This window comes from Monomorium pharaonis, chromosome 7 (assembly GCF_013373865.1).
Source record: "Monomorium pharaonis isolate MP-MQ-018 chromosome 7, ASM1337386v2, whole genome shotgun sequence".
NCBI classification, from domain to species: Eukaryota; Metazoa; Arthropoda; class Insecta; order Hymenoptera; family Formicidae; genus Monomorium; species Monomorium pharaonis.
Genome location: NC_050473.1, coordinates 17,774,044 through 17,800,532, shown reverse-complemented (window position 1 = coordinate 17,800,532; position 26,489 = coordinate 17,774,044). Strand labels below are relative to the sequence as shown.

The 26,489-nt window shown below is 39.6% G+C and overlaps 1 protein-coding gene across 8 annotated transcripts in view; it reads left to right on the top strand.

The window, feature by feature from the left end:
- The window catches only part of LOC105830666 (RNA binding protein fox-1 homolog 2), a 284,616-nt gene that overhangs the window by 134,516 nt on the left and 123,611 nt on the right, over positions 1-26,489 (top strand). For 6 of the 8 annotated variants that reach the window (XM_012670151.3, XM_036290410.1, XM_012670148.3 and 3 more), the window contains exon 1: positions 3,498-4,303. The exons of 1 other annotated variant lie outside the window; for it this stretch is intronic. In XM_012670151.3, the coding sequence (XP_012525605.1) occupies positions 4,292-4,303 (12 nt within the window). In that variant the 5' untranslated portion in view covers positions 3,498-4,291. Of the gene's footprint in view, positions 1-3,496; positions 4,304-26,489 lie in introns of those variants that run through there. One more of the 8 variants, XM_036290413.1, reaches the window with a different exon arrangement.

The window sequence follows — 26,489 nt, the reverse complement described above, 5'->3', positions numbered from 1 at the left end:
ATTGTCGTTATATATAGCTCTCTATACGTACATGACCATACACATATACGATGTCATCCATAAACGGTGAAATACTTCCTATTTTTTTTTTTCGTCGGGCAGTCCTCCGCATAACCGTTCACCGTTTACGTCTTTCCACTGCCGTCGCTCGTTACCGAAAGGGGGTAACGCGATGTTACTCAGAATAACGAGGGGGAGCGTGTATCGATTCGTCGTTACAAATTATAACGAATCGCGTAAACTTAAATCGGCACGTCGCGTATATCGCGGAACTCCAAAATCCGCGCGGATTTACGTCGTTAGTAATGAATATACGCCGCGGTGTGCGTCAACCGCGAGTAAAAAAAATCGCGCGCGTCTCCCCCAGCCTGGCGTTATAAATTGTAATTACCAGCGCGCGGAACATCGCGGCACAACGTGCGTTTAACATTTTTCGTTTCTTTGTCGTACCGCGCCGCCGACAGACAACCATCTCCTCTCCCCCGCCCCCGTCCGCGTGCGCGGGACGGAAGCGGACGGTCCCTAGCCAAATTCCAGAGGTATAAATTGTCGGGATTTCATTGTCTCCCGCGCTTCCGGCGGCTCCTCCGCTGAACTTTTCCACACGCTTCCTCTCTCTATCTCTCTCGTCAGTCGATTTCACCAGTGCGAACTTCCGAGCGTCGAGTCCCCGGTTTGACTTTATTGAACCGGACGAACGCGCGGCGACGAGGCGGACTGAAATAATAGTCCGCCGTCGTCTCTAGACGACGGTTGTAACCCGGGCTTACCAGCCCCCAGCGTCATAATTACAGACCGCGATCGATAACTTATCACTCGGAAACTCGAGGCACGTAGCACCAAGCCTACCTCAAGTTAATAGTTCTTGAACAAATACGATACGTTCCTACATTCCTTTTAGCGTGACTCCTTAGCATGATTTATTGCGCAAGGAAAGGGCATTGTAATTTCTCAACTCTCTAGAAAGACTCGTGAAAAACCGTATCGAATAATAGCTTCGTCGTGTAATTTCGTAAGTTTCTCGATATTAAGTTTTCACGCCTAAACGAAGATGCTTAAGTCTCCTATTAACCTTTTTAAGAGACCGGAAACAATTTGAAAATTGCCACAGCTCTCTTGCAAAATTATTTTCCGAAAGGTATATCGTGTGAGACATAATACGCATGTAACGCGACACATTAATTATCTTTGATGTCTTGCGATGTTGAAGGTGCGTTAAGGATTTCAACGAAGCTTAAACCGCCAGGAGATGGTAAAATTTCGAGAGTCTATTAGACGATATAATCCCCGGGGGAGAGGGGGAGGGTGGGAGGGATTATACGAGAAGTTTCGTTAAGGCGGTGCCGTATTCTCTCGCGCGCGAATGAAACACGGATTACGAAAACGACGCGGCTTATTCTCACGTTGGAGAAGCACGATCGAGAGGCACGTGGAACAAGATCGCGGGCGAATGAAAAGTAAAGGGCACATCGCGCCGCTTCTTATCGGGCGCGAGATCGAGGGGAAAAATGTCGTTTACGAGCGAGGCATTAAAGCGATAATGAGCACGCGACGCGAGGGCGATTGCACGAAGACGAGTAACGAGCACTACGATTCTGCAATCGTGTGTAATTGTCTGGCTTCGGGCACGTTCCTAGGGAATCGCGAAGGTAAACGGGGAAACTGATTATCGCCTGATGAGCATCTTCGCACCTCTTTCTGTCGAATATCGCCTTCAAGAGCGGTCTGGGATGCGACCCGTATTCGCCGAGGTCGTTCAGATTGTGTTCGATTTATTCTCTAATGTTAAGAAATTCGAACATTTTTATTACACACAAAAAATAACAAAATTACACACGTAATAACAAAATACTTTAAATATGAAATATATACTCAAGCATTCTGACTACATCTGAATCGGTTAGATCTCGAATTGCAGTATTATAGTTATAATTGTGATCATCAGTGACTATTCACTGCCTTTCAGTGATTCCGATTAAGAGGATTAAGGTACTTTTATTACTCGGAATCAATTATCACAGAAAGACAGTGCATGTACCATTGATTGATAGAGTTGTAACTGTAGCATTGAAATCGGACTATTCACTGTCTTTCAGTGAATAATGGATTGATTTCAATTTAGAGACCTCACATTTTGAGATTACATCAATTATATGTGAAAGAAGAGATTTCTGAAATAATTGAGTTTTTACCTTTCAAATAAGTTTATTAAAAATAAAAATGTATTAGAGAGAAATGTTTTTATAAACAATGTGAATATTTATATAATTTTGTTAATCTTTACTTTATTATTTATTCAATAATATAATCGTTATTTTAATGATTGTCTATTCATTTAATTTATAGGATCTTTTTCAAAACCGACTTTGATTAAAAGAGTGGGAATAAAGCAATTTAAACATCACTTGTTTTTATAAAGCTTTTTCTTCCTAAAAAGTATTTCAATGATTGAAAAAGATGACAATCCGATTAAACGAATATGATGAGAGAAGGAATACTTTCTATCCTAACTCTTTAATTTTTTGCATTCATTTTGTTATATGCGGTTGAGCATTAAATCATGTTACAAAATCGCTTAGCTTATTTGAGAAAAGAACTAAAAAATTAAAGTTATAACTAAAAAATTAAATAATTGAACGACTGTCATAGAAATTGAAAATTGACGATTATATTATTAATAGATACTAAATTACATATATTAGAATTGCATACTATTTATCAGGATTGCTAACTTTAATCTAATTTAATTCATTTTTAATGAGTTATTAATTTTAATGAGTCAATTTTTTAACTATTTTTTAAATATATAATATTATCAATACTATTAAAATACATAACTATTTTAAAAATACAAATATATAGCTTTGATTCATTAACTTTTATGTAAATTAATAATTTATCAAAAAATAAAGAAAAAATGTATTTAAAAAGGTACATTTTTTCATAAAAAGCCATGCTTTGTTATTTCATAAAAACTTAATTTACAAATAAAACATTAAATTTATTTGATCCACATTATAATTAATTTACACGTCATTAACTTCAACTCACTTTAATTAAAAAAAAAAATCAACTTATTAAAATATTAACCCAACTGTTATTTATATTATTTATGAAAACATTATATTTTCGATCTTCTTAATGCAACATTAGATGTACATTTTTAATTTTTAATAGACTATACAGCGCATAAACAGATTATTTCGGAAACAATGAGATAGAAGGATTACTTTTAACGTTATAGGCAATATTCTGCGCTTCTCTCTCGTCGAATAATCGTATGCGTGCGCGCATATGTAGATACAGGACAAGTAAGGATAACGTTTGCCGAAACAGAGCTTTGATTAACCGCGCGGCGTACAACACATGGCACATGCTCCGATCGAGCGCTCGATTCTCGAACCGTGATGCGCGGGGACGGCCGCGGGGCGGCGCTGCCGGCGGCGGCGGCGCGCGGCGGCGGAACGGCGTGCCCGATGGCGCTGGTGGTCAATGGCGCCGGTTGATAGCGGGATCGTTGTTAGTCACAGCGGGACCACGTACGGTGGCGGTCGTGGAGTCAAGAGTCGTGAACGGCGAGAGACAGACAAACAAAAGAAGAGGAAAGACGGGGGCGAACACTCGTCACCGCGGGCACCTGAGGGGAAGACTGGAACGACTGGAGAGAGAGAGAGAGAGAGAGCAGAGTGATCCGACACGCAGCCTGATCTGGGCGTTCTGAGCACGGTGGTAACGCGCCTCGATTCCCGGCAACGTAATAGAAGAGTCTCTGTCGTCGTCGTCGTCGTCATCATCGTCGTCGCCGTCGCCGCCGCCACCGTCGTCTCTCTCGATCGTGCGCTTAATTCGGTGCGTGGGCTCCTACTGGTGCGCGCGCGCGCGCGCGTGTATGTCCTCGCGTGTGTTCCATCGTCGTCGTTGTTCGCGTTGAGTGCCGTCGTCGGTTGGTTTCCGTTTGTGTTTTTTAATAACGTTGTGCCTCGCGCACACGGCGGAAAGACGAGCGACGACGCATAGTGCATCCAACACTGCTGTGAGGAGAAAGAGATAGGAGTGCCAGTTGGAGGAGGAGAAGGCGCGTCGGGGTGGTGTAGAGGAAGACGCAGCAGCAGAGCAGCAGCAGCAGCAGCAGCAGCACGAGAAAAAGGAGTAAAAGGAGAGGAGGATACGGTGGAGGTGAAGGGGGGGGAGGCGGTGGTGCGGAGCGGCGGATTTGTTTTCTTGCACAACGGTGGAGCAAAACGGCCTCAAGCTGTGGGGCTCTGGGGCGTTTTTCCTTCCTCCGCAAGGGATGTACTACCCTGTAAGTGTCACCCCGCTTTATACTGTTATTAACGGCTACGTACGCGCGCTCCGAACGGAGCCTACGGGCGTCTCTGTGTTTCTCTCTCTCTCTCTCTCGCTCTCGCTTGCCCGTTCCGGCCACGCCGCGTCGCTCTTAAATAAATCAACGGCTGCGTGTCCGCCTGCGTGCGTTCCCTCGCCGCTCGTTCGCACGAGGCCCTCTCCGACGCGACGCCTCCGTGTCGCGCGTACGTCGGTTCGATAGAAGGCGCCGGTTCGGCGCGGACCACGCGAGCGAAACGAGAGAGAGAAAGAGAGAGAGTGAGAGTGAGAGTGGCGGGAAGAGACGCTACTCGCTTCTGCGTCCTTTCGTCTGCGCCTCTCTCCTTCTCTTTCTCTCTCTTTCTCTCTCTCTCTCTCTCTCTCTGTGGAATATCGTTGGTTGGACATAGTTTGGATTTTTCGGCGACGAAAACCGAATCCGCGCGTCAGGTTACTCGCGGCGCGCCTCGTCCCTTCCCACGTGACAAGAGGACAACAATTTTTTTTTTGTTCCGATTCCCCTCCCTCCCTTCTCCCCCTGGGCGAGTTTCTGTGATTTTGGCACGTGGCTTTTTTCCCCTCCCCCGATCGGCGCGCGGCACAACTCTCTCATCGATCCGTCGTCATCGCCCTCGAGTGTCCGTCCTGCCGGAGTGCCTTCGCGTCCTTTTTCTCTCTCTCTCTCTCTCTCGCTCGCTCTTGCTCTCCGCCCCGCTCACTTCCTCGTCGGACGGGACGCATGGAATCGCGTGAGCGTCGAGAACGACGAGCTCACGGTGAATGTCCTTGAGCGTCGCCGGCGCTGTCCGCTGCCGTCCATCCCGGCTGGTGAATCTTTGTTCCGCGCGGCTGGGATTACAGCCGTTGTAGGTTACGTTCGCCCGTGCGGGAAAGCGAGAGCGCCGACGGCCGGGAGATAGAGAGAAAGAGAGAGAAAGGGAAAGGACGAGGGAGCGTGGGAAAGAGCGAGACGCCGAGAGTCGGGCGCTCGTTTTCGGAGAAAGACGGACACGCTGCCCGGTCGTCGTCGCCGTCGTCGTCGTTGTCGATGGCCGCACGGCTTGTTTTAAGCGAAAACGAGCGCGGAGATTCTCTCCGATTTATTCGACGAGCGAGAGAGAGGTGTGGACGTCGCTGCCCTCTGGATGGCGACGCATTGCGTCGCGTCGCGTCGCGCCGCGTCGCGCCGAGTGAAAGTAAAATAGCCACGTTGCGTCTCTCGGCGCTGCGCGCGCGGTAAATTAAACCCCGATAAACAACGTTACGAAAATAGTCGTCGGGGTTAACGATAACGCTGGAATGCTTCTCGGGAGAGCCAATTACGGCCGACGTTATCACACGCCTATCCTCATTTACTTTTTACAGCGAAATTGTCGTTCGACTTGGTCGTTAGGAACATGCGTCGTCGGAATAAAATTCTTCGAGTTTGGCGCATATTTTTTAGAACGAGATAATATACCTAGAAATTTACTAAGGGCATTGGGATTTGAAAAACACTTTGTTTAACCATCAAAACATAAAACAGCGTTGCTTGAGCGTCCGCATCTAGCAAAATTATTCTTCCCGTGTAAAAAATGATGAAAAACTGTTCCAAAATGAGGCGCCGTAATGGTTCGATGTGCGTGTGGCTAATGGAAAATCTCGTTGGAACAGGTACATTTTATTCTTCCACAGAGAAAGAAAATTCACGCGGTGTGAATGAGACTCGTTTAACGAGAGAGCCCTCTAGAATATTCTACATCTTTCGAAATAATCTGCATCCCGCCGTGTAGACGAGGTGCATGCAAGTTATATGAGAAAAATTAAATATCGGATGAAGCCAGCGTTCGCGCCAGCGCAGCGTTAGCGAAGACGTTCGCAATTTTTTAACCTTCGTTATCGATTCGTGTTTAAAATAACGCGAAACCGCGCGCCACACGGGCGTCAGAAATTTTCGTCCGGGCGGCGGGCGAACGTGAAACAAACACAGCCACGTGCACGTATACGTGCGTGCGAGAGAGAGAGAGAGAGTGGCTTTTGTTCGGGCCACGGCTGCGTGCGCCGTTATATTTTTGTGTATATGCGCGTTTCGTGCGGGTAGGACGCAGGTAGACGCTCCAAAACGGAGAGGAATACCGGCTTTTCCGGACCGAAGCGGCGGGCGAACGCTCCGCGGTCCCCGCCGCTCGCTTGAAAGGCAGACGTAGGTCCCCTTTCTCCCCTTCTCCCCTCCCCCCGCCTCCTTTCCTCCTTTGTGCTCGCGCACACAGTCGCCGGTAGGAGGATTGAATTTCGCTCACAATGTGTGAGGCTGACCTTTTTTCTTCGGTAGGCCGTGTACCTAAACCTCGTTTCACCGTGAATCCCGCCGTCGCTTTTTCATCCCACCGAGAAGTTTCGTGGAAATGAAAATGCGGTAATATCGATTGTCTCTCGCCGCTCGTTGAACGATCGATGCGTTCGGGAAGAAAAGAAAAAAACGCGAATGCCACGCGACAACGATTGACGGCGGCGGCGGCGGCGGCACCGCGACTTCGCACACGCAAGGGACTCGCGATTTCTCGCGAGCTGCAAATTTCTCTCCGCGATCTCGGAAAGGTAAATCAGGTCACGCGGCGGCGGCGGCGGCGGGATATATTGCGCTTACGCGAAACGACAATAGTAAACACTTCCGTCTCCCGCTCGTTTCCTCTGGTTTCGCCCCCGACGTCACGTTTCCCGAGCGACCGAGGATTTACACCGCGTGCGCCCGCCGCACGGAAAACGATTTAGCATATAATTTTTTTTTTATTAAAAACACGCAAAAAGCGCTGACATATAATTTCCCTTCTCTCTTTTTTTTTCTTTACCTCTCTTCTGCGAGTGAAATAATTCTCTCGGTTGTGGCGGCTGCGATAAATCTTCGCGCGTATCACTCCTTACGTCGCGACATAATTTGGGAGCTGTGCCTTTCTATTTCGTCATCACGACCGCGAGCACCTGTTTTTGTTACGTGCGTTCTCGCGGTGCGTGTCGGAACCGTGTGCTTTCTCACAATCAGTTCGCCGTCTCGTTGCGTCACCCATGTCTCTCGCTTTTTGCACGGGTTGACGTGTTTTTTTTTTTCTCCCCACCCATCCGCGAATCAGGCGGCACGCTGATTGAGGAAATCGATCGATTGATCGCTCGACTTGTCCCCGCGACTCGGACGTAATCCGATTGAAATTGTCCGCGATGCTAAATCGGCTTAAAGTCAATGTATTATCGTACAGATAAATAACGGATTTTGCTTTGATTTTGCTGCGAAACTGGACTATCGTTCTTCTGTATACGTAGTTGTATTGATAAATTATTTTTTACGATACTTATCGCATATATTTCATCGGACGCAACTTTAATTTGTACGAACGGCGTTTATATATAGTTTACTGATATGTTATAGAGGAATAAAAGTAATTCTTCACTCAGGTAGCAAATTCTTTCCAGAATTCTATTTTAGAAGATTCTAGAAGATGAAAGAAAATTCTCTTTTGGAGTTTTAAAACACATTAGCGTCAGCCAGATGGCTAATAAAAGATTTAACTTACAAAACGTTGATATTTTATATGTTAAAAATAATCTCAATATATTTTCTGTATTATCTTATGTTATAGCAAGCTAAATATAGAAAATATATCGAGTCAATTTCTAACATAATATGTATGTTTTGGAAATTAAAAGTTTAGTCCTTTATATTAGCAATTTGCTCTGATATTTAAAGTTAAAAAAAAAACATTTAAAAAGTGGAATTTTATTTTATGTTTCTTATGTAACATACGACGATCAAGTTAATATTATGTGATACATGACTCAATACCGATGTATTGCGGATAGATGACACGGTTTTCTAACGTGCCGGCACCGTTATTGATTGAAAAATTGATTTGTGGGTCAAGTGTCAATTGTTCGCCGTTATAGTATATTCGAAATATTAGGCTTTTGTGTTGGTGTGATGCATCACGTTTGATCAATTTTCATACGGCTCTCTGTATTGCTTCGGTGTGGGAATGTCGACGAGCAGTGTTTTTTTGCGAGAGAGAAATATACATGCACTGGAACGGTCGCGTGTATTCCCCTCGTGCAATGTTTCCGTTTTGCATGGTTGTCCTTTTTTTTTTTTGGTCAATGCATGTTTCAGAATGTAGGTCAGATCTAGTTATTTCAAGCCAATCTATCGATACTTTACTTTGAACGGCATCTTCATTTAACCTTTCTTCGGTGCTCCTTACAAAAGCAGCTGCGAGATTCAAAGGGGCATTTCTTTACAAAGCGGCAATATTTTCTATTCATTGCCTTTCTCAGAGAAAGAAAGAGAGAGGGAGAGACAGATAGATAGAGAGAGAAAAGTACAAGAGTTGCACGATAAAGCTATTTTTTAAATAATATTGCACGGATATTGTGATAAATATGCACGATAACATAAGATCGCCTTTTTTCGAGAATGTTAAAATATTGTGCGGTGTTGTTTTCAATTAAACATCTGATGAATGTTTTTGCTGAATGATAATAATAGCTTAGAACTTTTTACATATAACAATTTGCGAAAGACATTTACAAGCTTGTAACATTATCGCTTTAATTTGCTCTTAATTTACAAGTGGACGCTTGTTTTTTCCCCTCTTTTTTTATTACTTACGCGTTTTTGTTGCATTAACGTCGCGTTGTGAATAATATTCTCACATGTCTCTCTTATACATCAGAAACATCTCTTGGTTAATCGCGTATTCGCTCGACATTCGCTTGCGTAGCACGTGTGAAACGCGTGACGCATTTTATCCGCGTCTCTGCTTACCTTTTTTTTTTTTGGTTTTTACACGATCGTAGAGGTCGGTTCTCGAAAGTTTTTTATTTCCCAGAGACGAAGAAAGAAAGAGGTGAACAATTGACTTTTTATCGCAATTTCTTTGCTAAAACTTTGAATGTGTATATGTATTTTTCTGTAAGTTTTATAAAATTGTTTAAGCAGTATATATATTTTACGAACATTCTTTTATTTACATAATAGTAAAATTTATTTATTTATTCTATTAATTTTTAATAGAGGCTGTAAAGGGTTTGGTGTCCCTTTGAAAATACCCCGACAGTCCTTAGGTGAGAGTCCGGAATGAACTCTATCTATCTATCCATCTATCTATCTATCTATGTATCAATTTTTTTACTATTTTTTTATTTTAACAGTTTTGTAGGGGCTTTTAAAATTTATATTATCACGTTTTGGTGTTAATATTCTTTTTCGTACGTTTAGTTGTTATTTTTACTTTCGTACTTATTTACAAACACGCTCTATGCTTCAAATCAAGCGTGTTTAATTCGCAATAGTGCGCGAAACATCTCGTACAACATCGAGTGTCGCGTGCAAAAGATCCTGGAACTTTTATAAAGTTTAAAAGTAGCTAACTTTTTTATATATATTTCTTCTTTTCAACCGTATCGAGTTGTGTATCACAAAACGGCGCTATTGAAAGAATAAAGTGTACCTAAACGCTATCGTTAATCTCGCAGTTGTAATCTTATGCTGTTAACACCTTCTCTTTATATTGATCGAAAATATTTTTAAACTAAAAGTCATCTCGTATATTACTTAAGTAAATATCGCGACGCATTCGCAAAAACTCGCTAATGGCAGTTAACTTTTGCTTGCGCACGATATTGAAAAGAATAGCTCTTAATTCCTTTGTGATTAAAAAATAATGCACTTTCTATTTTAAACTGATAAATAATAATACGATTTTAATAAAACAGTTTTAAAATTTATTACAACGATCTCTTGAAAAAGAGCCTACAATAACTCTTTAAAACGAAAATGATTGCGTTAACATAAATTGCAAATGTATATTATTGTAAAACTAGAAATATTTGTTCTACGCAAAATGTGGACAACGGCCAAAAATTCTCTATTTTTGTGAATTTAATTTATTATGAGCGCACGACGTCATTACATTCTGGTATGCGTTATGTATTGTATATTTTGATTCGTGTCCAGCATAAATAATATTCTATCAATATCCACCTGCTTTTTTTACAAGCTATAGATATTCTCGCATCATTGAGTCGAAATCTTTTTGCCCCGGGCGAAAATGAATAATTTTTATCGCGCTACACAATATAGATTGCTATTTTTTACCGTAGTTTTGCGCGTGTCAATTCACAATTTTTATCCAACAAATGGAACTCGCTAGATTTAGAAGTTGCTACATCCGTTCTCGATGATATAATACTACGATTGCTGATAAAAAACGTTTGCGAATATTTAAAAAAAAATGAAAGAAAGCTTCACTTTAGGATGTGAAGTTACGTTTTAACACCGTTTACCCTGCTATAAATATGTGTCAAGGTCCTTTTTGCATGCCCACTCATTGTTTTTCACACGCGAATGCGCACGTTGAGAATTAACACTTGCAAATATGGGCACGGCGTGAGAAAATTGAAGGTGTGCAATTAGCGGAACATGATGCTTTTTTTGCACAAATTAAATTAAATCGTTAAATGTGGTTTTTGCTTCAATGTACATCGGTAAATCGATAATGAGAAATTTTTTTCGGCAGAAGTAGTTAAACATTTTTCATACGTGCCAGATTTTACTGCTGCTGAATAAAATAATACTTGCGAATGCGAATATAAAGCGCATACAGTTATTTGGCTGGTCACTAAATAGAGTTAGCTGTTTTATTTATTACTGGAACATAACAATTGCTTGTGCAATATGGAATTTTTATTAAATTCTCCTAACAACTTTTTGCGAACAATTTTTTAGCGAATAGTTTTTCCTCTCTGTTGAATTTATTTTTATTTTTGGAGGATTAAAAAATCATAGTGATGTTCGAATTTTGCCATTAACAAGAAACGTACGTAGTGTGTGTAATGGAAAATATAAACTGACAAATGTTAAATGTTTGAATTAATTCTGCATATTGCGCAACTAACATTAATCGACAAAACATTAATCAATAATGATTAATGTTTTGTCAAAGTTCTATTATTCTCGCAATCGAGTCGAATGGCCTGACATTTGATTAAAATTTAAAATTAAATTTTGACCAATCAATGTACGACATTTACGATTTTAGTTACTAAGTGATTTACCATTAATGTTTTGATCTTTTTTGATATTTTTTATTGTAGAGAAAACGAAATATTTATTCCATTAAATTAACTTTAAAAATTATTGTTGAATAATTATTCATTTAAATAATGTTTATAAATTACTTTTATGTATTTTAACTTATTGAAATGTTTTTTAATAGCGCGAGAAAAATATTTTAAATTTAAAAAATTTTATGAATTAAATATTAGATTTAAAAAAATTTAACTATTAGAAATAATAAAATAAATTGTAATTTAGCTTATTATTTAATTATCTAAAAAATAATGGTTATAAAGACCATTTCTAGTAAATATTAATAATAATTATTAATAATGAGTGCTTGAAAAAAAAAACAATATCGAAAATATTTATTGATATGGTATTACAAATGCACGTTTCATAAATTTGTCATTCTTTATCTGGTAGCTTGCATTTAACAAATTTGTTAAAAGTCAAGTATGTTACGTTATTTATTTCCCAATTTGTTTCATCATGCTTTCCGTAAACTCGTAAATAGAGGGGAATATTATCGGTATATTTATTATCACCTTAATGCACAACGGTATATTCAATATCATGTTTCTTGCGGTTACCCCCTTGGAAACTTGGCGGAACTCTGGTGGCCAAGATAAATCGTCTTGACACATCGTGGCGAAGATTTCGGGAAGTTGGCATTCGCCGTGTTTATCATGGCGTAATTTACAGATGCGCTAGCCTGTCGGTCGAGGATCACGTAGACAGGGTCGAGGCTGATCGGAGAGAGGAAACGAGGTTGCTGACCTCGCTGATGATAGATTTCCTTCTAACGATACCCGCGGGCTGCCGCGGATTATTCGCGGCGAGAAAATGCGGAACTTGTTAAACCGCATTCTTAATGTACGATTTATTGCGAATTACCGATGGTAATTTATGGTTATACGTGTGCGAAGGTCGAAGAATTCCATTTTAATTGTAGCGTCATTAATAGAGCGAATTTCGAGATACACGAATACGCCAATTGTCGTACTTTGGTCTCATTTCGCGAGTTATTATCGAATATTTGTAACTAATCAGCAGTAGATGTTGTATTCAGTCGCGAATCATATCCCTTGAATTTGGTCCTAGATCATTTCAGCTTCCAATTTAATGAAGATCAATTTTAGCGTTTGGATATTAAATTGCACCCCGTATTTGACATTCATTTTCAAATGGAATAACCTGCAACTTCAATAAATTAACGTATAACTAATCGCAGTGAATTAAATTTATGATTGAGCTTCAGAGAATCAATAATAAAGTTGCATTTATACAAATGGAAAACTATTAACCTACTTTATTGCATTTAATTGCATATATTTGCATATAATTGGTGATGTTATGTTTGAATCTTCTTTCGATTTAATTGTACTTAGATCATTATTAAGAATCAGGCTTTTGACTGCGAAATTCTTTAGAATAATCACCTTTGTAGCGTCAGCTATTTAAAAAAAAAAAAAATATTGTTCCTTATTCTGGAAGATCTCTTAAATCACGTATCATTAATTTTCTGCTGGTAATGTGAAAGAATGAAACGACAGAAATTCTAGTTTATTGATAGTGTGATTTGAATTCCAGCTTTTTCCGGAATATAATAATCAACGATTGCTTAATGAAAATGAATGATACGTGTGTAACTAATGGAATGTTTTTTTTTTTACATATCAACATGTTTGTGTTTTAAATTTTCGTAATCTCCTTTTGAAACCGATATTATTAAAGAATGTTTTTGTAGGTGATAAACAGTTCACTTTTTAAAAATATTTTCCATATATCCATTGATTGTTCGATAAATTTTGAGTTAACTATCCCGCGGCGATTCTGTTGTCGTAATTAACAAGTGAATTGAATTTTTATTGTTATTAAATATTCATCGTAGTGCGTCATGCGTTTGCAATTTTCAAGCTAATTATTGAATTTTAAATCTCCGTATATTGAGATATATGTTTTTAAAATTCTAACGTTATTTATATCTAAAATTATACAATTATCCACTTCTTTTATGTATTTTTATCACGGATATCTTTGCGAAGTGTCACGAGGGAACACTGATATATGCGAGACGCTCTTATCTTAAGAAGACATATCGAATTTTTTTTGTCACCCTCGGGAAATTCTTACAAACCTTTGGGTTGAAGGGTATTTAAAATGCCGAGTTTGCAACCGCCTGGCAACGCTCCAATGAAATTTCGCGATACTTACGCGACTTCGGATTTCTTCTGTCCCTTTCATTTTACGTAGCCCCGCATCTCCGAGTCAGGTGCGTCGTCTTCACCATTAGTCAATACTTTGTCGTCTCAGTTCGTAGTCGTTCGTCTAGTTCGGTTGCAATACTACTGTGTAACGCGATAATCGGCTCAGTAAATATTCCCGTTGTACATCTTAAGCTACGTTCATATATACTTATGTACTATACTCCAGTGTACTTATATATTTAGGAAGTAAGTCTTTTGTAATTCTCCTTCCGTTCGAGGTATTAATGTAAGTGCTGGATAGTCTTTTCTTTTAATGTGAAATAACATATTTCAAATCAATACTTACTATTTATAAATTTCTATTTATATCGTAAATCCCGACATTCTATGCTTTTTTAATGCTTGAGTTTTGTTTTATTTTCTGCTTCACGTTTTATTCTAATGCAATTGCGTAACAAATAGATTTTTGAGAACCCTTAAATTGCCCTTAAGTTGCTATCGTGGATAAATTTACTGAAAGATATGGCGTATCCGATATTAAGATTTTCTTAATGTCAAACCAATATTGAATAATGTTTTCTCATATCGGTATTCGTGCGTAACAGATGGATCTTTAGCCATTTAATAGCCATCAATCTGTATTCGAGTCGTTGTTACGGATAAACCTTGGGATAAACGAACCGGAAGGTGCGCGGTATGTTCAATGTTAGGAATTTTTTAATGTCGTTTCGATTCGGAATGAATAATGGAAGGTGCGAGAAAAAAAAATCACAGGAATTTTTTAATATACTGCAACGGGACTGCAAAAATTCTACGTATTTCGTCCACGAGGAAATAACGCTTAAAGGCATCTCGGAGAAAGATTGAGTCGAGCTCTAGCTTTAACTACACATTCTCGATGGATATGATAGATCGGCTATAATAAAACTAAATACGCGTCGGGTACGGGACTTTCTAACCAATCAAGACTAATATTTTTTATTCTACCATGTATAATTTATATAAATGCGGACTGAAGCTGCACATTGGTAATTTTTTTTTAAATAAAACGCAATATACGTTCTAAGACATTATTTAAAAAGTACATACAACGATGTATAGATGGAATTTAACATTTTTATTAACGATAAATAATTTTCAATATTACAAGATTGCCTTTGTATCTTTCTGCAGCGATAGGAATTGTTTCCTTAATTCTGTTTATTCGCGTTGTATACGATACCCTCATCGTTAAGCTGACTCACGTTCCCGTTATATGTACTTAAACTTTTCTGAGATCTATTCACGAGTTGTACGAATACTACAAGTATATTATAGTTTTATATTTGTCAGTGTAGAAGGCAGGCCAATGTTTGTGTTAATGTGATCTTTGTACTGGCGATTTAAATTGCCAATAATCACGTACTGAGTAATCATGGCGTTACGATAATTTCGCCGCACTTGTGATCTTTGCCCGGGAACAACAGTCTCATTAATTATTCGTAATGTCGATACCCAGTAATATCGTGTAAACAGTCTTGCCGCGAGGGCAAGTGTAATATCTCCGTTTTCTGATATTTTTTTTTAAAGCCATGACAAGCGACAATTTTGCGCAAATAATATCAGCACGCGTAAAATCAGTTCCAAGAAGAGAAGATGCACTTGAGCACGTTAATTTTGAAAAAAAAAAGAGAGCATTGATGTAATTTTTTAAAACACGAATTTTTCGAAAACTACATTTTTTTCTTAATAACCACATCTCCTTCACAAAATTCGAAATTTACACTAGTTCCGTCGGGATTTTCCAAAAATTCGCTCCACTGTTTTTTTTTTTTTTTTTTTTTTTTCCTGAAACGCCCCAGTGATTCCGCGACAGGTATTTACAACACTCGCTTTTACTGCGGGGCTTTTCTCTCAATTGGAAAGTTCCGCGAAGAATGCAGTCGAATGCGGCCTGCACAATCGCGCCCTGCCAACGCAGTTGTTCGCATGATTTTCCATTTCGCACACGCCCGTGTCCGACATCGCTCGTCACGGACAGAAAAATGTTGCACACCGGAGTTTCTTGCCTCACACGTTGTGTACCTGTAAGTTCAACTCGCGCTTTGCGTACGCAACAAACGGTTTCGCATGAGTTGCACAATGGGACGCGGTAGGACGAAACTTGCGGCATATCTGCAAAGAGCATTCGCGTTTGTTCGACTGTTGCATTTCACTCACTTTTCCTTCTCTGTCTCTCTCTTTCTCTACTGTGCATTACATTTTATGTTTCGACGGGAATGCACTTGTCCAGCCGTAAAACATTTAAGTAAGATTACTGATGCCAACTGGGAGAGTTTAGTGTCTCTTGCTTTCTTCATAACAGCTGCGAGCCTGAATAATCGTGATCTTCCAGAATTCGTTGTCGTTCGTTCCAAAGTTTACTCTAGCATGACTTTCGTAAGGACAGCCGTGAAATTTTTTAAGCGCTTGGTACCATGCCAGAGCGCAACAAACAAGAATCGTGTTCCAATAGTGAGAGAGAAAAAAATTTAGAAAATAGTTAGTATATTTTATTTAAAAATTGAAAATAGATCTATTTAATTTTAACAATGCTTGTTACGGCACGTTGCTTTTAACAGGATTAAAAGTTTTTTTTTTTTTAATAAAATCAGAAGCTATTTAAGAGAGATGCATTCGCTGACGACAACTTGGGCGAGAAAAATAGCAAACAAAACGCACACGTAGAAAGAACAGTTTAACGTTCACGACTATCAGTGTTTTTACGTATATTTCTCAAAGATTAACTACAAAGTTTAACATTCCTAGACTTGGGACAATTAAATGACAATTAAGTCGAACGACTTCCGAGTTGCAAACGAACAGGAACCTAGATTTTAGTGTAACACAATTCCGCGTAAAGAAACAAAGCGATACCGTTGGCGCGACTCTCCTCGCGTTTCCCACGGAATAATTGCAGCGGAGTTTCATTTCTCTTCCGCGTCAAGCGACGTCGCTCGTTAACCGTTTAATCTTCTCTTACCAAAACGCATTTCGGCTCCGATATCAAAATTCCTTTCATTCGTTACTCGGCCAAGCAATCGACCTTAATTCTCGGGCGAGACGTAAAGCCGCGAGTGATATTTTTGTACGCTATTCCGAGGTCGAGAAATAAAATGTGCGGGGCTCCTTAAATTTTCATTTTTGCAGAAAGCGCTCCTGCGAGGCACGTCGTGACGTAATTCCCGTCGGGCTGAATAGGAATTCTTCCTTCTCGCGAAGGATCTGAATCGGTGGAATGAGATGATTCGTCCTCCACTCGTCCCGAAGAATTCCATCTTGTTCCTACTTTTCAAATAAATCCAATAAGATCTGAAATTTTCATTTCTATGATTAAAATTTATTTCGATCCGGCTTTCGTGGATTTTAGGATTACGATATCTGTCATATCTTTAATTCTCTAATTTTGTTCTTCTTTCATATGATAACAAATTTAATAGATCGCTGCGATAATGTCAGAAGTCGCTTTGATAATGTCAAGTTAACGAAGACGACAGAAAGCCAGTGAGTTTAAGATTAATTTCTGAAATATACACGCTGAAGCATATCTCAGAATATCTTGCTAAAATATTTTATATCGTTATGAAATTTATGAAGAAACTTAATATTAGTAATTGGTTATCCCATTTATTTTATATTATATTTTTGTATTCTGCAAATTTTTCACTAGGAAGCTAATAATAAAATTTCACAGAAAAATTACGTCCATAATTTCATGCATGAGATAACCGGAGCCAGTGTTGCTGTTTTGCCTATCCGTTATCACGATAATATTTTTCTAAGAGGAAGTAATCTTTCAAAGAAAACATGATCCAGCATAAAGACTTGAAAATCTTCGTTTCATCTTCGGAAAGTGGCGGCGACGTCATTCCGTCTAATAAAAAAAAAGTAATCCCTTGTATAGACTTATTTTATCTTTTATCTGTTCAACACTAGAGTATCTTAAAATAATCTCGGTATTAAGATTAACTTTTTTACTTTAACAAAAAAATTGGATGTGAGGTAAAATTCTATTTTATTCTACAAAAAAAAAACAATGTCGGTGAAATTTGTGGATGCGGGGCAGCTTAATTAATTTTACCTTTCCAAACTCTGTTAAATAGGTCACTTTTTAAAAATAAAAATTTAAAAACTATTTAATGGCTTAAAATAAACTAAAATAATTAAAGTGGCCTCGTTCAGCCCTGGTACTTTATTACGAATATGAATAACTACCCGGTATAACAACCCGGTAGAATATTTTTTATTTCTTCTATTGTAGAACGGACATAATACAAGAATAGGGTTTTTTTTTTTGTATTTGCTTGTGGAGCGAGTGCAGTGAGAAACGAATGGATCACGTGTTTTGTTCAAAGTTGCCCGTGGTCGATGAGTAAAACCGGAAAATAAGTAAACGTAATCAGCGCGAATGACAAATGCACAAACGTTGCGAGCAATAACGAAATTTTATTGATATATAACGCTCAATTTCTCCTCGATCCGGGGAGGGGGGGGAGGGAGGAAAGTCCGGGGAAGTCCGCGTTGACGGCGCGGCGGCGGCGGCGGCGGCGGCGTGTCGTAGTCCTCGGCGGCTGGCTGCTGCGGATATCGATCGGTCCGGGATAGTCGCAGCGTCTCTTTAAGTCATCCGGCGGGGAGACCCCGCTTCGAAGGGGGGGTTGGTTCACGTAGCTCACCCCACCGTCCCTGGCAACCCCCGTCGCCTACGTCGTTACCGCCCACGCATGCTGCAGCCTCCGCCGTCGATCGCGACGCGCCGCGACGGCTTTTCCCTTCCGCCTTCCGCTCAGGATCATTTCCTCTCCCCGGCCCTCACGTCCTTTCCCCTCCCGCGAATTCGGACGAGTCCGGCAATGACGATCTTTCGATCTTTACCCCCCCGAGATGGTTGTTTCACCGCGCGCGACTCACTTCCCGAATTTAGATGCTGCCGTGTACTTTCTTTTCGGTCGCGCTCCACAAGCAATTTCGAAAAAACTTGTAAGTTCTCGGTAAGCCGAGCTCCGGCTTTCCGAGCTGTGCGTCTTTACTCGCTCGAGTACTCTCCGCGCGGACAAAGCCGGGGCTCTCTTTGGACTTTGGAGTGCTCTGCAGAGGTGCTCTCTGCGTTCTCTGTTCTTTAACCGCCTTGAAACTCGTCTTACAAGATGTGCGCGGAAACGAAAATGTTTCCCCTCCCCCCTTTTTTTGTAATCATTACCTTGTCGCGTTCTATTCAAGGATTTCCGTTGAGATGCGTAGTGTGCGGTTTGGAGTCGGCTCGAAAAGTAATTTGCCCGAAACAATTCTTTTTTTTTTTTTTTTAATTAACAATAGAAGATAGATAGTATTATTTGCATATTATGATCGACAGTAGGTTTTCGATACCGCGCCGTTCGTCGTCACCGAAGTTTCCCTCGCGCCTAATGGGTTTATCTGGTGATCGCCGGAGTTCCGCAAAACTCGTTAAACTCGATATTTGCTTCGTCGAAGCGCAACTCGAATGGCGGCGCCGCAATAGATAGATAATATTCTCCTCTCCCCCTCCCTCCCCATTTCGCTTCTTTCGCGCGCGTCGCGTGATATATAAAATGAAAAGCCGGCAAGTCGACGCTCGATCATTTTTCCGCCTTAATTCCCGTAGATACGCCTTTTTGTTCGCGCGGGGTATAGTCCTCGACGAGGCGCCGGCGACGATGCCCGCGAGGTCGAGTGCGAGTATCGATCTCACGCGAAGGAGCCTCCTCGCGCGCACAGCCTCCTCTCGTACTACTTATTTTTCCTCTCGCGGCGGCCGACGTCATGTCCGCCGCCGCCGGTAGATACGGAGAAAGGAGGGCTCAAGGATATCTCGGAGAAGTAGCTTGCATTCGCCGGTTTAATGCGCTCCGAGATAATGAGATGACCCCATCCGCGGGGCTATCTGCGCGTCTCTCTCTCTCTCTCTCTCTCTCTCTCTCTTTCTCTCTTTCTCTCTCTGTCTCTCGTGTTCTCGATAGCTTCGACGGCCGGCTATATCGAGGATCGTACAACTCTAGCGATCTGCCCTGGAGTTTCTCCGACGGCCGATCGCAAGATTCGCCGAATCTTCCCAAACGGCATTTAACCGTTCCGACGATTCGTCGTGGAGATAGGGGAATTGGATACTCTCTTCTCCTTGGCGGAGGAGGGGGGGCACGCGCGCGTGTTCGGAAGCGTTTAAAAAAAGCTCGGCGCTATGCCCTTGTTAATTTTAGACGTTCTTTCATGTTACGCGTGACGTAACGCTCGATATCCCGGAGAGCAAAGTGCCAGGCGCTCGTAAAGCATCTCTCGAGCTCGCCGCGTATTCCAATTTTTTTTCTCGCCCGACCGATCAGAATTCTCGTTGCGTTCCCTTCAGGTAAGAACGTATTCTCTCCTCGCCAGGGCTATTGTATGCAAACGGATGACTGGCGGGGGCTTAAACTTAGGACAACATAGAAATCCGAAGGAGAGACATTCTTCCGCCGTGGCTGTCGGGAAGTCGTGTACCGTTGCAAAGATTTATAGGTGTCCCGATATTAAATCGCAAATGTAATTTACGAAGGCTGCGCGCGCTACCTTTCACGATCGTCTACAGCTGCTACCTATGGAAAAAAAGAAGCACGCCAGTGCGAGTCGTTCGGTATAAAAATGTAACGTTTAATATCTTTCTGCCTGCACTTTGATGCGCCGTGAATAAAAATTCGTGGCGCTCCTACGGTAGGCGATACGCGCCTCAATTTATATCTCATCGCGGTTTCCAGTGAAATATTACCGCGGTTGCAGATATATACGTCGTAAGTGGCGTGTTTTATTGATGATAGGCCGTGCTAAGTAGTGGCGTGATATTTAAGAAAAATTTTGCGCCGCTCGAAATAGATAAAAACGCCCACCCGCGTGTCTTATCTTTTCGTTCTCGTCTTCATTCTACATTTTCAGAAACGTTGCTCTTCACCAAAGGTCTTAAATTAGCCTCCTAAAATGGAGAGGCAAAATAAAACGTTAAGGGAAAATTGAGATATTATTTCTGAAAGTGTTTCACGTGGCACTTTATAATCGATAACTTGTCCAATCTCAGCAGATTCGTACGATATAGATTAGTTTTATTTGAATTTGGTTCGACGGCGGGTGGTGACAGATGCTATTTTAAATGTAAACGGATATTCAAGTCGTCGATTCTGTCTCATATATTTTCGCGTTTGAAAGCACGTGAGAACCGCTGCGCCATCGAGCACGCATAACAAGATACTCGATATCGATTCTGCGCTCCCACTCTGAAAACTGGGGATCGCGTGTGCGAATGAATCTAATTTCCATTCCACGGACGCGGACATGGCCGACATGAGTGTTGTTGTCTTATTACGCCTGTGAATTATCCATCGTGATAACGTTCCACAATTAGCAGCTGCACTTGGGAAAGTCGAAATTTTGACCGCGCGTTTCAATTATGCGTCACTTTGCATGTTTATTTGTTAATTTAGCACTTGTATTAAATTAAAGCTGCTTCGCGCGGCTAACAAATGTATTTTTCAATATCGCAAAACGACGGGATTAAACATGGAAAAAGCGAAATAGAGTTTAGGTAATGTTATAAGAGGATGCATGGGAAATAGAATTCGAAGAACTAAATAAAATGTAATTTAGAGTATTATAAAAGTTTCTTTTGACTCGTGCTCTGAAATACATATAGTCTGTAACTAACTAGAAATTCTTTTTTTTGTTTTAGGTAAGTACCTTGTCTGCTGATCTACCTGTGCTCAGTACCGTAAGTTAAAAGAAATATATTGACACGTGGTGATACAAATTTTCATACGTTTGGCAAGAGATAATTTCATTCTTTTAAAGGAAACACTTTTTAAATTCGATTTTTAAAACTCGGAAATTATTTCTTGAATTTGATTTGAATTTTAATACGACAGTTTTAGAAATACATACAGTAGATTATTATCTTGAATGTGTGTTTCAAGAAGTCGATATTAGATAAGGAAAACGCGCTAATTTTGCATTATTTTACCAATAATCAAGTTATTAACATTACTGAATAATGGAATAATCCAGTTGTAACACTTTTTCTTGAAGATTTTAAGTTTTTTAATATTGAAATATTGATTCATAAAATATTACACCGAAAATAGATGCTATCATAAAAGATATTAAAACTTTTTAATTTGTTTGATGCAAAGGAAGTACATTTATTTTTAGGAGAAAAATATAAATATTTGTAGATTTACAATCGGCGCTGATTCTTGCGGAGCAGAAATATCTGCTCCGAGATTAGTTTTACTAATTTACATCAGTACGAATGTGTGTCGGGCGCATCTTTTCATGTCAAATTCCTCGAGTTTGCGCCCGGGAGCGAAAAGTTAACCGCATTCGTAAGTTTTCGTGCGGTCCTGCGTGCAGTGGGAAACGTGTAGCGCGCGATTTAGGATGGAAATTCGCGAGCTGAGCGAGCACACCGCAAATTCGTAGCCAGCGGTTTCTGTGAGTCTTTTCGCTCGGGTTTCCAGATCTGCCGGAATGGCACGCGAATTTCGCGGATTGCGCTCGCGCGTCGCGATATCAAACGGAAACTACCACCGAGCCCGCACAAAAGCCCTCCCCTGTATCATCTGGTAATAGGAATGTCAATTGCGCGCACCTACGTCATCTCTTTCTCTTTCTCTTGATACGTGTCCGCGCGTATGATTTCCGCATGCGGTTTTCTTCTACCCGCAATCATTCTCGTGGACTTTGTCCAATAGGAAATAGAAGTCCGCATGCAAAATTCACAGCCGCTATAAATTTCACATCGCCGTCGGTGTCACTGTGTATAACTTTCTACATGTTTTTTTTTTGTATCTTAATTGGTACGTTTTTTTTTTCCGATTCGGTGCGATGGCACTTTCTTTTGTACATGTGACAAACAAATATTTGGACGTAGCGTCGATACAAATTAGGAAGTAATTGAAATATGAAACGCGACCTTTAAAATAGTATTCCAAAAAAATAAACAAAAATAGCACGACGAGAGAAAAAGGAAACCGAAAATTGCAACGTCGCCGAGCAGATTGTATGAGTTCATTCGGCACATTTAAATTATTACAATCCGTTTTTAGTGTGAAAATTTGTATTAAGAACTGGCTCGTTATAGTGTCGTAGTTAAAAATTAAAGTCAAGCGGATGGGACGAAAGAGGCGATAATGCTGACGAAATGGGTCGGTAGTAAGAATAAAAATCGCGTTCGAATGGGTCTTCGCGAAGGGTCAGAATTAAATCTTTAAACACATTTTCCATAATGAACGCACCGGCTATATTCGGCGCTTTTTCAATGTGACTCGACCCAATTAACGATCTGAGCCTTAAACGCGGTGGTCGGATTCATGAATCCACAGATTCGAAAATATCCAACCCCCCCTCCGCGCCCTCGTTAGCGTGTCGCGTGCAGCCATCGGATTATAATCCAGGCTCGATTGAATATTTAGAGCGGAGTTAATAAATAATTTCACAGGTGACATGCGCTCGTACGCGATTAAAGGGTGTATCTTGTGCACACGATAACGCGGTTCCAACGTGTCGCGCGGTCACAAGACCGTGATATTGAAGTTTGCGCGCCCTGGCCCGGCTTAATGTCAAATAGAAACCCCTTCCGATGTTGCGCGCACACAAAGATCCGCTCTATTATACATTCTCTAATCGGAATGTCAATTATTCACTGGCGGAATTCCTCGCGTCTGACGAATCTGCGTTAACGCCTCTCTTGTTTATCTCGTACCTGCTATAATATAATCAAAAAGAAATTTCCATTAATCAGTAGCAACATTCCTTAACTTTATTTTGTGGCAATCAATCTCGATTATTCGGAGAGAGAGAGAGGGGGGGGGGGGAGAGAGAGAAAATTTTTTTATTACGGACTGTATTTTACTGTTATGTAATGAACGTGATTCTCTTTACGTAGTACAGAATGAGTTAACTTTATTTTTCTATTAGTTTTAATTAATCTGAGGCGGAATAAACATGTATTTTTTTCTTGTTACGCAAGGATAATACCCTTGCATGCAGTGTTATAATAGTTGCAGAATTAATAGCATAAAGTAGTACGTAATTATTATAGCATATTCTGTGTTTACTAGTTCTGAAGTTGAATCATAATCGGATTTAATAAACCTGCGTCGCCGCGAGATTATTCAATAATCTTGTTATCTTAGATATATGAATATTTCATTTGCTATAGTTCTGTTGAATATTACTTCAACAGCCCGTCGGGTGTTTATACCAACCAAATCTAATTTATCGATTGCTTATTAACGGGTTATGTTGTATGCACACGAGCTTAATTGACCTCATTATACAAGATAAAGTACATCATGGGTTCGAAATATAAGCTAGATATTTCAATTTCACATGGAGCAATCAAAATGGTAATGTTATTTTGGTATCGCAATATCGCAATTAACATGCAGTTTTTATCATAAGAGAGTGACATGCAATTTACGGTAATAATATTGAGTAATATTGCACATAAATATTAAAATTTTATTTATTGCGGTTAAAAATTACTAAATAATTAAATTATGTTAAAGTAATTCTGAGGAAATTGCAATTTTCTGAATAATTAACTTGGGCAATTAACTCGAATAATTATTAAGATTACTTTCGATCCACTGAAATTGCTACTTTTCACCGGGAATAGAACGGCGGTGTTCATTTTGACATTTATTTTGCTTGGTACGTCGGAATTGTCTTATCTTACTTTTTCGTTTTCCGTACTGACGGTAACTTACTTTTGCAATTATGTTCGTGTATATGTGTGTGCCGATTAAGACCGATTTGTATTCAAGTGGCGGTAATGGAACAATAACGCCATTTCGAGATAACCGGGCCATCCACATTCCTTGAACTGCCGTTGTCATTATCATCTATTGTCATTACGCCAACGTTTCTCCTCCTCGTACCAGTTCACGATCTCACGTGAGATTCATTATCCAATCCGTCGCGGCTGCAGCCTGCGCTATGCTTAGATCCGTAATTTTTCACTTCTACCACCGCATTATACTGCATTATGCCAACGCGTGCAATTTGACGCTCTCATTCTAATTAGAAAATACGTGCATTACTGCAATAAATTATAGGTTAATAGTACAGGATGTTCACAGGAAAACCTAGAATTTTCAGAGAATTTATTTTCTATTCTTGAAAATCACGGATTTTGCTGAGATTTTAATAGTATAGTATTCGGAGAAAGTTTTAGAATTTTGTTTTTAAATTTACATTTTATCTCTTTTCTGACAAAGTTTTTTTCTTGACAGTGCAAAACTGATCGGTCTTAAATACAGGTTTAAAGTTTTTTTTGGGGGGGTTCAACAAGGCCTAGGTTGATTTTTTTCGACGGAAACGCCTATGTTTTGTTGCAGATTCGTTTTCTATGGAAAAAATAGGAAAATTTTACTCCTGGTAATTTTCGTTAAACGTTCTTCAACAAGCGCAAAGACATTTTACAGGCCTTGCTATCGAAAAAAATCAACTCGGGTCTTATTGGACCCAAAATTTAAGTAACTTATCTGAAACTCTTTTTACAACTTTTATTTGAAACATTTTTTTCAAAAATATATTGCTTTCAAGACATTTTATTTTATGTTAAAATGACTAAACATGTTCTGACCCAAGTCGGATGTAGAATCCATAGAATCCCAAAATTTGACCATCTAGAATACCTGTTTCAAACGTGATCTTTCGCTTGATAACGTTAGTTTTTTTTTTTATATCGCTTTTACAACGGAACGTTCTCTTGTGAAAGAATATTCATATATTGCGGACGAATCGATATTGCCATTTAGAGTTCATATTATTTCTTTTCTATTTCAAATTTAATATTCAAAATTCAAATGGCTTTTATTAATGATTATATATGATTATAAAGAGACAGAACATTAAAAGATATAATAAAATACATTAATTTTAAAATTGCATTAAAAATTCTGAAATTTTCTCTGAAATTTTGAATAAACTTTTTAGAAAATCCGGGAATTTTTCAACAATATTTAATAACATTGATACTTTTATGATGATACATTTTGTAAATATTGTTCTTTAATTTCTTTGTAATAAATTATTAACGCATTTTGTGACATAGACGGCAATGTTATAGCCATCCGAAATTTAAGTAGCTTTTTAATTCGTTCTTGAATTCGGTTTATTGCCAGACCTTTGTGTATGCGAAATCTGACCTGGGATCCTTGCAGTAGTATTCCAGGTAATATCGTGACCCTAGAATTAAGTCGTTCTTCACGAAGAAACCCGTTCATCAGAGCAACCCCCTTCGGCTCGGGTTGTGAGAAAACGTGGGCTCTTGCGTGCCAACAAAGTCAGCCCAGAAATTCCTGCGCGATGAATTCTACGAATACACTAGGTTTATGATACCTTAAATTTTGTTACATTTTATTACGTCCATACATTCCTTTTCAAACTTCTCTCTATAGTCTGATTTTTTTGTGAAATATCTTAAATTTTCTTTTTTTTAAATATTATTACTTTATATACTTGATAGAATTTTTTATTTGCGTTTGTTAAATTTATTAAATTAATACAGTATTAATCTTTAATCTTTCTTTGTAAAAGAATTTTTAAAATGCTTATGGCCCGGTTGTTCCAACTTTTTGATAAATTTACCTATCAGGCAAGCACGTGTCTATCTTTTTTTTTCTTAAATAAATAAAGACAGACATATTTACCTGATAGGTAAGTTTACCAAAAAATTAAGACAATTGGTTCTCGTAAAATAAACTGTGATAAACATAGTGTTCTTTTATATATATACTTTCTTTTATATATATACGTTCTTTTATATATTATATATATATCACATAGTGTTCTTTTAGCATTCTAAAATTTAC